This window comes from Dermacentor silvarum, chromosome 3, assembly GCF_013339745.2.
Source record: "Dermacentor silvarum isolate Dsil-2018 chromosome 3, BIME_Dsil_1.4, whole genome shotgun sequence".
Classification (NCBI taxonomy): Eukaryota; Metazoa; Arthropoda; class Arachnida; order Ixodida; family Ixodidae; genus Dermacentor; species Dermacentor silvarum.
The window spans coordinates 103,225,465-103,239,781 of NC_051156.1; the positions used below are offsets into that span (position 1 = coordinate 103,225,465).

At 51.6% G+C, this 14,317-nt stretch overlaps 1 protein-coding gene across 1 annotated transcript in view; it reads left to right on the forward strand.

Moving 5' to 3' along the window:
* Positions 1-979: 979 nt before the first annotated feature.
* The window catches only part of LOC119445644 (glutamine synthetase 2 cytoplasmic-like), a 35,726-nt gene continuing 22,388 nt past the window's right edge, over positions 980-14,317 (forward strand). The window contains exons 1-2 of the mRNA XM_037709919.2: positions 980-1,220; positions 2,969-3,136. Coding sequence (XP_037565847.1) covers positions 1,067-1,220; positions 2,969-3,136 — 322 coding nt within the window. The 5' untranslated portion in view covers positions 980-1,066. The remainder of the gene's footprint in view (positions 1,221-2,968; positions 3,137-14,317) is intronic.

Here is a 14,317-nt window from a genome sequence, read left to right on the forward strand (position 1 = left end):
CGACTCGCGACCAAAAAGCGACCGAAGGCGACAGACGTTAACATCGGCAAGCCCGGCTGAGCGCGACCCGCAAGTCGCAATCCCGGAGATATCGTTCTCAGCGAGAACTCTAGGAATGTACGCTGTTCGCGCTCACTTCGCTGGAAGTGTGTAAATTAGTTTCGCGTTCCGGCAACAGCCACGAATTTTGATTCTAGCGATGGCTAGATTTTGATTCGTGCGAACACGAAGACGTCGTCCTTGTGCTGATGTGCTCTGCCGTGGTGTCAGTTGTGGCAGCGCGGAAGCCTGCGAAGAAACGCGACGCTGGTGGCTGCGCCCGTGCCTCCGCTCGCGTGAAGTGGCCGGCCACGCAAGCAGCCTCCTGCCCTAACTTTTGGGCGCATTACAAGGAGTATTATCGAGAGCAACTTGTAATTTCTAGCTTGCATTGCGGTGAGATTCGGTGCATAATATTAAAGCGAAGCTGATCACCCGCTATTCACCTTTGGGTGGCGTGCTCATCCAACGAACGGCAGCTGGAAAAAGAGTTTGTCTTGCGCTTTCTTTTCCTGCTGTTTAGCTTTCAGCAAATGCGACCACGTACATTCGACACGTTGCTGCAACTGCTGCGTCCCAGCATCACAAGACAAGACACCAATTAGCGGGCTGTAGTCTGCATATGGTGGCGCGGACATTGCATTTGGCGGGGACGACGCCGGATAAAAACACATAACATCACTTTCGGCGCGGCGCTGATTGGTTGAACAGCTTTGCGACCACGGTCATGCGACTGAAAAAATCGAGCAGCGAGCGACTGCCCAAAATTGTCTCTTTTCGAGAAAAGCGACCATTTGCGACTGATCGCTTTGCGACCAACTTGGCCGCGCGACCACTGTCGGTCGCCGGTGTGAATGAGCCTTTAACCGCCCTCCAACATCGCCTTAAAGCGAAGAAGCCGCTATCGCTTAGTTATCGCGCGACGATAGCGCCAGGTGCTGATGCAGGAAGATACTCGGCTCCTAAGGGCCTATCTCGGAAGCGGCCAGCATTTTGACATCTCTACTCGGGCGACGCAGACGCGAACATGGCCACGGACAGGGCGGCGGTGCTGCAACGCTACCTGGATCTGGAGCAGCCGGACGACGCTGTCTTCTGCACCTACGTTTTCGTCGATGGAACTCTGGAGAAAACGCGCGCCAAGACGAGGACTCTGGACTTCGAGCCGAAGCGCGCAGAAGGTATGTGAAAGGATAGAAGAAAAAATATGCTCGAAGGCACTTTTAAAGAAGGCCTTTGGTGCCAGCCATAACGACAATAGCTGGCTGGAAGATCTAGCTGCCTATCTATGTATATCCTAGTTACTTAATCTTAATTGCTTAATGGCTAGACCTAGATGGCTTAATGGCCACGTTTAGTTTAAAGGTTACCCTAAAAAAAGTTCGTTGAAGGCAGTGAGGTGCGACACTTTGCCGCAACGCATTTTGACAAGAGATAATGATATTTAAGGTGTTTCTATTATTTTCCCGCTATAACTATGGGGCCAACCCTGATATGTGTACAGCCCTACCTAAAATTTTCGTTATGAAATTTTCACAACACCCCCGTACGATATCGCTCGTAAGCTTCCGAGACAATGAAATTTTCAGCACTCTATATTTATTGTCTAATCGGGAAAAACAAATCAAATTATATCCATAACACAATTTGTCACATGACTGAGTGGCCTAGTAGAGGCAGATGATAAGTGCGAAAAGAGGCGACAGTGCCGGCTTTGCCCCAATCGCAGGAGAAGAACGCAATGAGCTTGTGAGGTATAACCGTTGCATGATAATATAAAAACATTAATGTTAAATTACGTCCTCAGCTTCTCTCTCGCATCTCATGCAAGAAATTAAATAACCTTACTTCTTTCTGTTTATTAATGATATGAATATCAGAGAGCAACAGCTTGTGCGTAGATGTATTGCGACATACGGAATACAGGAACCACAGCGGTATTTGAGGTAGCGGAATCTTGTGGCACTTTCTTGTGCCACAAGTTGCTCATAACGTTTTTCTTTTTTTTTTGCAAGATTGTTCCTGCCAAACGAAACAAAAGGGACCGCTAAACAACAATGACTGGGTTACTGCTAAGGCTTTTATGCATTCACCTAAGGAGCACTTCGCCCGCCATTGCAATGGTAATCTTCGTAAGTCGGGCAGTTAGAGGCCCGAGAAAACGCCGGATCTCAGAGGCCATGGTTGTGCGCTATGGTTGAACTGACCACCAGTGCTTTTGTTGCTCACGTGTAAGTCTCCGCAAACTGCAGTACGTGTACATATTAGTTAAAGACCTTATTACTCAGAAAACCACAGCTCAGTGCATAAGAACTAAGAGGATTTCCTTGGAGCAAGCTTGATACTACCATGTGAAGGGTGTTGCAAAGAGCGCACATTTATTACAGAGACGCATAATGGTGAAAGCTTGTGAAACTATCGGGCATAAATTTATGGCACAATGATGCTCAGCTTTTGCGTCAACGGCGAAACGCCCTTGAATAGACACTCTCGTCACAATATCCAATATGGCTTTTCGTGATGCAATAATGCTGCACGTAGACCCCTCTGCACACGCGAAGGTGACCTAAGATTAAGAGAAGCCACGGGCATCAGCGCGGAAGCCACATCGCCCGACAGCGAGATCGAACACCCCCTCCCACACTTCACTCTCAAGTGCCAAGCACTCAAGCTTCAGATAGCGCCAGCACATATTGTACAGATCCTCGGATAGGGACGGCGTCATACTTGCTTTTTCTGCTCTGCGCCAGGCTCCACATATATTCTGCGATGCTTTCAGTAAGTGTTAAGGTCCCTTACGTTCTGAAACGTGATCCTCCAGCGACGACCCGATTCCCTCACTCACTCACTCACTCACTCACTCACTCACTCACTCATATCCTGTAGTTTATCTATTCCTCCTTTCATTTATTGATTCATTCATTTGCAGACTGCCCGGAATGGACGTTTTGCGCCCTTTTATCCTACCAATGGCCGGATGGAGGCCCCGAGTCCGAGGCCTACCTGTCACCAGTTGCCCTGTTCAGGGACCCGTTCCTCAAGGGCCGCAACAAGCTGGTCCTCTGCGAAGTACTACAGCACGACCGCACACCCATAAGTAAACCTTCATCATCCGCATTACCCTGTTTGATTAGGCAAGAATATGTAAAGGTTTTGTAACTAGAGATAACAGGCTTTAGGTCGTGATGTATTGTCTAATCACGCAGAATGAGAACTCACTAGCACTGCTTCCTTGTGTAACACTCCAGTCCGGAGCATCCGGTGGCTTATTGTACTCAGGGCCGCTATAGCGTAACGGTATTCCAAACTATTTCTATTCCAATTCTGCAATCAGCCCACCACGATTGGTGAAAGAATTTTCGGGTCACCCCCCTTTCCGCCTTCAGCGAGCATAGGTGGGGTGCGCTTTTGGGCAGCCCCGAACTCAACGACCAAACCCTGGCCGTCCAGAGTGCCCGCGATCATGCCGTCAAGCTCGGCTTGGCGGTCCCTATGTGGGACTAGCCGGGTGACACGGGGTCTCCCCTGCGTCTTCTTTGGACCTAAATAAAATTATTTCACTCACTCACTCACCCCCATTTCCCTTGTCTGTCACGCGATGCCACGAAAACCGCGAAAACTCCCTATCCCATACGACGTCTACACACTGCTTATGCACGATCAGACTGAACAAAATAAAAATATTTATTTCTCATTCAACGCCTTTTTCGCCTTTAGCCCCTCAACCATTCCTTTGGGCTGCGCCTACTTTGCCTGTCTGTCATGCGATGCCACAAAACCGCGAAAACTCAAAGCGTCCAAGTGACGCGTACGCGTTGAAGGTGCATCAATATGCGAAACAAAACTGAACTTTCTTGGGGGGATAGCCGGAGACTGCCCGTTCCTAAAGGAATAGAAGATGGCGGTCCGCCGATCCCTCTGGCATTGGCGATTCGGAGCTGCAGGGAGCGTCTATTTATTTGCGTATAATGACATTTCTTGTCGGGGCAGTGTAACGTTATCGAGCGCTTTTGGCACGTATACGACATCGCTCTGCCAACGCATCTTGCCTGAGGATCCGTTTAGCGTCATTCTTAACCTCCCGTTGCACGCCGCTGCGATTTTCGACCAGCCCCCACTGGCTAAGCAAAGAGGAGCGGACCAATCGCAGACGCCGGCACCAACCTGCTCTTCCGGTTATCTACATTCACTGCGCTGGCTCGGCCCCACCGAATCCCTGTCCACTTCAGCGTGCTCCTAACCGTCTGTACGCCAATTAGATACAAAAAAGCGCTCAATTTAGGCAATGCCATTCATTTTGAAGCAAACAAAAATGACCTCCTATAAACGAAGAGAGCATTTGATTGGTCTGTCCGAACAGCGCTGCGGATTACCGCCCGAGGCTTGCGCCGGCTGATACATAAATTGAGCGTTTGGAGACTGGAATAAGAACAGGGTGTAACAGGTATAAGGACCCAGAAGACTAACAAACGTTAAGCGAAAAAGAAAAGCAAATACGTTAGCCAAGCTGCTCAACAAAAAAAAAATATTTTTTTCCCATATATACATGGTGCAAGATACCATTGTAAGACCTACGGCGTTCGGTGGTCAGAAGCCTGACGACCAAACACCGTAGTCCTTAATACCGTCTCTTTATATATATATATATATATTGTAGTGAAGAAGACTGGCGCGCCCTATGGACGCACTATCATCATCGGCCCGCCGACGAAGATGGGCTCGCGCTCTTGGTGTCCGACGCTCGACTGAGACGGTCGCGTTTCTGACTCGTCAATAAACCGCATTACATATTTGGTGGAGCTGTGCTGGGTACTACTTCCACCAACCCTGGAACTACGCAATCGGACACTGCCGGCCATCATGCCTGACGACGCCAGGCAAACAACACCTCCGGCATCGCCAGAATTGATTTGTCCTGGCTCAAAGCGTCAACGCGATTCCTCCCATCTTCAGCGGCTCCGACGAATACGACGTCGAAGATTGGCTCTCGATCTACGAGCGGGTGAGTGCCCACAATAAATGGGACGATACTGCGAAGCTCAGCTTCGCAACTTCTATCTCACGGGTGTCGCTAGCGTGTGGTACCACAACCACGAATCCGACCTTCGCACCTGGTCAGATTTCAAGGCGCGCATTACGCAAGTGTTCGGTCGCCCTGCGGTGCGGAAGCTCCGTGCCGAAGAGCGCTTGCGCAGCCGTTCCCAGCAATCCGGTGAGAACTTCACCAAGTACATAGAAGACGTTGTGGACCTTTGCAAGCGCGTCGATCCATCGATGACTGAGTCTGACAAGATTCGTCACGTGATGAAGGGAATCGAAGACGGCGCATTCCAAATGCTCCTCTCGAAAAGCCCGCGGACCGTGGTGGAGGTCGCTGAACTTTGTCAGAGTTACGACGAACTCAGGAGGCAACGTCTGCTCACTCGACGTTCTTCTGTTCCCGATACTTCGATTGCAAGTTTAGCCACTGTGACTAACAACGACTATCTCCTCGGCGAAATCAAGGAATTTATACGCTCCGAAGTTGCCCGCCAGCTATCCCTACTTACCGCCGTCCCTGGACCCACGCCGTCCTTGGCTCCTCCGTTGCGTCAAATGCTCCAGGAACAAGTGTCCGAAGCCATACAGTCCCCTCGTGCAGCGCCACCATTGCCTGTACCTCTCAGCTACGCCGAGGTTGCAGCACGGCCACCTCCATCGACTTTTTCAGCACCACCGTTTGCTGCACCACCACGTCCAATCCCTCCAGTGTACACCACCAGATCACCAGCTAGCACGGGAACCTGGCGTACACCCGACAATCGCCCCGTGTGCTTCTTCTGTGGCATCCCTGGTCACGTGGCACGGCTCTGTCGCCGTCGCTTATGGCTTCAAAGTCATGACCAACCTGTCTCCTCCTACGTTTCGCCAGCTTCGTCCTTCTCATCGCCACGTGATTCGCACTTGCCGTCTACGCGCAACGTCATTCCTTCTGCCCGTGATCATCGCTCGCCATCCCCTCGTCGCTAAAGTCCCTAAAAAAAACTAAAGTAGCGCCATTCGTGTCGCCCATGCAGGCTCCTCCTCTCCCGCGTGTCTTGCAGATTGTAAATGGAGCCAGTTGAGGGGTGGCATGGCTGTTGGCCGAAAAGATGGGCTTGTTCAAATCTTTCCGCTAAGCGGACTAGAGGGCTGCGGTCTAAAGCGATTCATTGGAAGAGTGTTCGAGAGATAAATACGGCAAGTATCATGCTTTGCAGACCAGTGAAATAATAAAAACGCTGGCACTGCAAAAAACATCACCTCAAGCAAGCAATACTCGATGCGAGAGCCGACCGTTTGCTTGCGGACGCGCTCGGCGCTGACGCTCTCGATGGCAGCGCCACTATCGCCGTGTAAACTCGGCGGCACTAAGAATCTGCAAGCATGACGCACTAGCTTTTCTGAAGGTAGTGAAGGCGCCATTTTGTCTGTCCACTGCGTTGTTTATTTTGGCACGCGATGCCGACCCGAAGAGCCGCGAAACGAGCGCGCGTTCCACAGACGACACCGGCGTACCGTTCGCCGAGCGGCTGCCCGAGCGCGGCCGCGCGCCGCTTTCGCTTTCGCGTCCGTGGTTTCCTCCTGGACGCTGTAGGGGCGCTGCTGCAGCTGCTGAGAGAGGAGGCAGAGGCGAAGGGGTGCGGTTGGCGCTACTTTATTTTTTTTAGGGACTTTACTCGTCGCCGCTCACTTTCCCCCATGCGGCGGCGTCCGGCCCCATCGGAGCAGGAAAACTAGCTACCGCAGTTCAAGAGGCGAGAACTGCGTTCCAGTCGACCCACACAAGGCCTCGCTCTCTTCCGACGAACGTCATCGAAGTATCTGTTGAAGGAGTCGTCACACTGGCATTAGTCGATGTCATATGTAAGAGGCCGCCTGCGGCGCGAAAAAGAAGAAGAGCACGTGAAGCACGGTGTTCGGAACGGCACGCGCTCTCGAGGCGCGTGAGCCGAGGCGTCATCGGGGGATGAACGGCGCGGTCGGTGGATTATCGACGTGGCTCCGGGCCGGGAAGGTCGCATCGCTAGCTCCGCTCTGGCGATGGCAGACTTGGGGGTCTGGTTGAGTCCGTGACGTTGGCCGTCCAAGGTGTGGCCGTCGACCTCGGCAAGTTCGAGCGAGGCTCCTGGACTGGCTGCAGCCTCTCACGGCAGGGCCGGGCACCCCAGAGAGGATCCCCCTTCTGCGGCAGACCGGCACGTTCGATTCCCCGCGGGACGCCACGTCGGCACTGACGAAGAGGTAGCGACGCATCCCGACGCTAGGCCTACCCAGGTGGGCCTAAGCAACGCCGAGCGCCATCGCCGACGAGCTGACGAGCTCATCTCCGACGAAGTACCGGCGAGCTCCCTACCGATAAAGAGACGACGCGCCGACGGCAAGGCAAAGGCGACTATAGCATCAACGAGAACACCTACTGCTGGAGAAAAAGGGCCGACGAGCTTCGGACTCGGACAAACGTGCAACGACGAACGCAGCAAGGTGACTCTTATTCGTAGCGTCTCAGAGATAAGACAGGGTTGCCTGACTTTGAAGAGTTAACCGCCACGGACGCGCGTAGGCGCCAAGTAGAACTTGTTGTGTACAGTAGGCTTTAGTTTGTATCTTTATTAGTATTTCTTCCCGTAGTGTGCTTGATTTTTAGTTTGAGTTTTGAGTGTGCATGTTATTAAAAAATCTGTTTGCTGTGTCGCCATCCGTCTTCCTTCTCCATCTCTTCTCACACCCGCACGCCCCCGAGATCGGTGACAAAACACATCACAATTGGCGAGCCTGCCAGGATCCGTCCCGGATTCTATCTTAGCCCAGTCACCGATACTCGGGAGCAGCAAAGATGGAGTGGGAACGTTTGGCGGCTGTAGCAAAGGATTTAAACCTCTCAAAGGACGAGACAATGACATTTTTCGAGTACACTAGTCAAGAGAAAGAGAAGGAACACGAATGGGCATGCGAACAGCAGAAAAGCGAAAAGGAAATTTTGGAACTCAAGATAAGACTAGCGGAGATGGGCGCGGGTTCTCGCGACGGAACGAGTTCACCCGGATCGGCGTCATCCGACTCAGCTGCTTCCAGACCAAAACGAATTTGCCCTAGAAAATTAATGGCTCCTTTTGACGAGCGAAGAGACGACTTGGATGCATATTTGCATCGGTTCGAGAGAATAGCGGTCGGGCAAGGCTGGGAGAAGAGCGAGTGGGCTAACGCCTTAAGCCTATGTTTAGTGGGTGAAGCGTTGAGTGTATATGAGCGTATGTCAGCTGAAGAATCACTAGACTACGACAAGGTGAAGAAAACTTTATTACAGAGATGCAGGTTGGTGGCAGAAGGGTTTCGAGAGAAGTTTCGCTCATGCAAGCCAGAAGACTCAGAGACAGGCAAACAGTTTGCGTGCCGACTAACTAACTACTTTGAAAGGTGGATAGAGCTTTCAGAGACTGACAAAACATATGAAGCAGTTCGTGACAAAGTCGTAGGTGAACAATTTCTGGCCAGGTGCAGTAACAGCTTGGCAATATTCCTCAAAGAAAGAAAGTTACAAACAGTAAAGCAGATGGCCGAACAAGCAGAACAGTTCGTAGAGGCACAAGGGTTGAAGAATTTGGGAAAGAGTGATAAAGATACGCACGCAGCAGCGGTAGAAGAGGTGAGGAATCAAGGACAAATGAACAGACCAAGGGGACCGCAGAGGTGTTTCCTATGTAATCGGTTGGGTCATGTAGCGATGAACTGTCGAGTGAGAGATAATCGTCACGAAGCACCGGTAGTTTGTCAGTTGTGCCACAAGAAAGGTCACAGAGCAGACGAATGCAGGACTAGTTACATGGATAAGACTGCATGCATTATGAGCTCAAGAGAAGATGGACAGAGAGAGGAGGACATGCCTGTGGCGGAAGGCGAGGTAGAAGGGCACAAGGTTACAGTGTTGAGAGACACAGGAGCAAATACCATTATAGTGAGGAAAAGTTTAGTGCCACACGAAAGCTTGACCGGATACTTTAAACCAGTAATCTTGGTAGACAAGTCAGTCAAGTATCTGCCAGAGGCACAGATCCAAATATCGACACCCTTCTATACAGGACTAGTCACAGCTAGATGTGTAGACGATCCCCTTTATGATTTGATTGTGGGAAATGTACCGGGAGTGAGGAAGGCAGATGACCCCGACTTAAGTTGTAAGAGGACCGAGAAGGACGTGGAAGAGAAGGAACGCTCAGAAGCGCAAAAGGAGAAGATGCAAGACACAGACGTAGCAGCTGCAGTGCAAACGCGAGCAAGAAGCAAGGGTACCAAACCTTTGCCAGCATTGCAGGTTACGGCCGTTAAGGGGTTAAATATAACTGTAGAAGAATTTAGAGAATTGCAGAACAAGGATGAGTCGATAAGAAAGTGTGAACAGAAGATAGGAGAACGGGTGCAAAGGAAAAAGAGTCGGACAGTAGCAGAGTTTATAAAGAAGAATGATTTATTGTACCGGAAATGTATATTTAGTTCAGGTAGGGAAGTATTACAGTTGATGGTCCCGAAGGAACTGAGGAATAAAGTACTGAAGTTAGGGCATGAAAGTGTAACGGCAGGTCACCAGGGAATCAAAGACACGTTACAAAAAATAACAGAAGCGTTCTTTTGGCTGGGAGTGCAGAGTGACGTGAAACGATATGTAAAAGCATGTGACGTATGCCAAAAGACGATGGCTAAGGGGGAAAACGAGGAGAAGACTGGTGTTTGTTTGGCGATTGCCGATGACAAGGACATAGCGTTGACGATAGAGCCAACCAAGTGTGAGATAGGCTACAAGACTAGGAATTTGTGGGGCACAAATTGGGAACGGGACGAGTCGAGCCCAATAAGGATACACGAGATAAGATGCAAACAGTGGGCAGGCCCCAGGCGGAGAAAGAAGGTCGAGGAAGGATTTTCAGACCTACCCGAGCAAATAGAAGTTGGGCGGAGCGAGATGCAGTGCTTAACAGAGGAGCCCGCGTATATAAAGCTAAGGCGACGTATAACAGATATAATCAGAGGGAGCCTTACTTTCCACAGAGTGTGGGGGCAGATTACATGAGTAGGGCGATGAATTGACCAAGCAGTGAGAACATAACGCGGACAAAACGAATGTACATATTTGAAGTGGTGCGAACAATGAACTCATGAGTGTTGTGAACAGTGCAAACAGTGAAATGTGCGCGACAGTGCAGTGAAGTGTGGTGTTAATCGGTAAGCACCGACGAAGCACAGAGAAGCACCCAAGTAACAATAGTCAAGTTCACCACCAAAAAAGAACACGGACAGTAGGCAGTTTTTTGAGAAAAAACTCTTAAAAGGGGACCCATGTCATATGTCAGAGGCCGCCTGCGGCGCGAAAAAGAAGAAGAGCACGTGAAGCACGGTGTTCGGAACGGCACGAGCTCTCGAGGCGCGTGAGCCGAGGCGTGATCGGGGGATGAACGGCGCGGTCGGTGGATTATCGACGTGGCTCCGGGCCAGGAAGGTCGCATCGCCAGCTCCGCTCTGGCGATGGGAGACTTGGGGGTCTGGTTGAGTCCGTGACGTTGGCCGTCCAAGGTGTGGCCGTCGACCTCGGCAAGTTCGAGCGAGGCTCCTGGACTGGCTGCAGCCTCTCACGGCAGGGCCGGGCACCCCAGAGAGGATCCCCCTTCTGCGGCAAACCGGCATGTTCGATTCTCCGCGGGACGCCACGTCGGCACTCACGAAGAGGTAGCGACGCATCCCGACGCTAGGCCTACACTCTAAGAACAGTTGCACCCTTTGGGGTGCATTTTTGCCACACAACAATAATCGTCATCTGTGTTGCTTGCGTTTCCTATCTTGAAAACTCTGCACTTGCTACTTTCCTGTCAAGAACGCTGTGTCACGCTGATAACACTCTTGTCGTTTGTGACCGAGAAGTGCTGGGCGCACAGCGTTAAAGAAAGGAAAGCCACGCAAGTCAGATGACGATTATTGTTCTGTGGCAAAAATACGCCCCAAAGGGTGCAACTGTTTTTAGAGTGTACCCAGGTGGGCCTAAGCAACGCCGAGCGCCATCGCCGACGAGCTGACGAGCTCATCTCCGACGAAGTACCGGCGAGCTCCCTACCGATAAAGAGACGACGCACCGACGGCAAGGCAAAGGCGACTATAGCATCAACGAGAACACCTACTGCTGGAGAAAAAGGGCCGACGAGCTTCGGACTCGGACAAACGTGCAACGACGAACGCAGCAAGGTGACTCTTATTCGTAGCGTCTCAGAGATAAGACAGGGTTGCCTGACTTTGAAGAGTTAGCCGCCACGGACGCGCGTAGGCGCCAAGTAGAACTTGTTGTGTACAGTAGGCTTTAGTTTGTATCTTTATTAGTATTTCTTCCCGTACTGTGCTTGATTTTTAGTTTGAGTTTTGAGTGTGCATGTTATTAAAAATCTGTTTGCTGTGTCGCCATCCGTCTTCCTTCTCCAACTCTTCTAACACCCGCACGCCCCCAAGATCGGTGACAAAACACATCACAGTCGACACAGGCGCCGCCGTTTCAGTCGTTACGGAATAACTTTGCCGCAAGCTTCGAAAAGAACTGACGCCCTTATCTGCGCTGTCACTCCGGACTGCAAGTTCCCAGTGCATTACCCCTGTTGCCGCATGTACCGCCCGCATCGTCATTCAAGGATACACGTACACAGTCGAGCTCGTCGTCCTCTCATCCTATTCATACGACGTCATCTTGGGGTGGGACTTCCTTTCCGATCATCAGGCCATCATTGATTGTTCTTGCGCCGAAATTGAATTTTCTCCGCTTCCCGATACCCGCTCACACGACCTTGACGATCTCGGCGACAAACTGGTCGTTACAGAAGACACAACGATCCCTCCGCACTCTTCAGTGATTGCGCATGCCTGCTCTACTTTCGCCACTGACACTACTGCCCTGTTTGTCCCATCGGACATTTTTGTTCGCCGACAATGTTCCCTTCCCTTCGCTGTCGTAACTGTCACTGGTGGCTGCACGAGACTGCTCGTTTCCAACGCTAAGGCCACGCCCCTCGTCTTACGTCGTGGCGAGTTCCTTGGACGTCTTCAGTCTGCCGACTCAGTAACCATCTTTTACGCGCCTCTTGACGACACCTGTCCAGACGTGAACTCGTTGACTTATAGCTTGCCTTGTTCCCAGCCTACGCACGACGTCTTCCATACTTCAGTAGTTGCCCTCTTGAGCCCTACGCAGCGTTCGCAGCTTCTCAGCATTCTACGGAAATACCAATCTACGTTCGACTGTCAACGCGCCCCATTAGGCCGCACATCGACTGTACGTCACGAGATCGACACCGGCACCCACACACCACTGCGCCAGAGGCCTTATCGTGTATCACCCGCGGAGCGCCGTGTTATTGAACACCAAGTAAGCGAAATGCTTGAGCGTGGAGTGGTTCAACCTTCTAATAGTCCTTGGGCGTCGCCTGTAGTCCTGGTTAAGAAAAAAGATGGCTCAATTCGATTTTGCGTTGACTACCGCCGTCTTAATAAGATAACTCGCAAAGACGTCTACCCTTTACCGCGCATCGACGATGCTCTGGATTGTTTGCAAGGCGCGGAGTACTTTTCTTCGCTCGATTTACGCTCAGGCTATTGGCAAGTGCCTATGGATCCTGCCGATCACCCGAAGACAGCCTTCGTGACCCCAGATGGCCTATATGAATTTAACGTTATGCCGTTTGGGCTTTGCAATGCCCCTGCTACATTCGAACGAATGATGGACAATCTGCTTCGTGGGATGAAATGGAAGACATGCGTATGTTACTTTGATGATGTCTTCGTCTTTTCTCTAGATTTTCCCACACATCTGTACCGTCTCGAACAAGTCCTGCAGTGCATCACCGAGGCAGGCCTCCAACTCAACTTGAAGAAATGTCGCTTTGGAGCCAAGCAGCTTGCTATACTCTGACACGTCGTATCGAAAGATGGCATACTCCCTGATCCTTCGAAACTTCGCGCCGTTGCCGTGTTCCCGAAACCCACATCCCTGAAAGAACTTCGGAGCTTTATCGGGCTCTGCTCCTACTTTCGTCGTTTTATCCGGAATTTCGCTTCCATCATTGCTCCGTTGACTCAGCTGCTTCGCGGCGACACACGACTTTCTATTTCGACCACAGCTTGCGACGATGCTTTTGAAACTATGCGGTGTTTGCTCATTTCGCCTCCCGTACTGCGCCGTTTCGACCCCACGGCCCCCACGGAAGTCCACACCGACGCCAGCGGCGTAGGACTTGGTGCCGTGCTTGCACAGCGAAAAAGTGGGCATGATGAATACGTAGTAGCCTACGCCAGCCGAACACTAACAAAAGCGGAATCCAACTACTCCGTCACCGAAAACGAGTGCCTGGCTATCATCTGGGCCCTTGGAAACTTCCGACCCTACCTGTACGGCCGCCCCTTCGACGTCGTTACAGATCACCATGCTCTATGTTGGTTATCGACTTTAAAAGATCCGTCAGGCCGCCTTGCGCGCTGGGCTCTACGGTTACAAGACTTCGATATACGCGTCATTTACCGGTCTGGCCGTAAACACACCGACGCGGATGCCCTCTCTCGGTCGCCTACACCAAGTGACATGACTTGCATTACAGCCATCGAATCGGCGTTTTCGTCGCCTGTGCCCGTCAACATGGCTGTGGAGCAACGCAAAGATCCCTGGATTTCTGACATTTCCACAACATGCCCTTCACGTGCTATCCGCCGCCTCGCTTCTCATTTCGAGGTGCTGGATGGTGTTCTCTATCGTCGAAATTACGCTTCCGACGGTCGCAAATGGCTGTTCGTCGTTCCCCGCCATCTGCGCACCGATGTATGCTCCGCTCTTCATTCAGACCCGCAATGCGCCCATGCCGGCCTCTTCAAGACTTACGCCAGGCTTCGCTCCCGCTTTTATTGGCGTGGCATGTATAATTTTGTGCGAAAGTACATTCGCTCGTGCACAGCGTGCCAACGACGCAAGCTTCCTGCTCCTCGTCCTTCTGGTTCTTTGCAGCCCATTCCTTGTCCGTCCCGACCATTCGACCGCGTCGGCATCGATCTCTACGGCTCTCTTCCCTGCACATCAGCTGGCAATCGCTGGATTATTGTCACTGTCGACCACCTCACCCGCTATGCAGAAACTGCGGCACTGCAAACAGCGACAGCCCGCGACATTGCGTCCTTCCTCCTGCATCACTTCATACTGCGTCATGGGGCAGCGCGGGAACTTCTGAGTGACAGAGGGCGTGCGTTC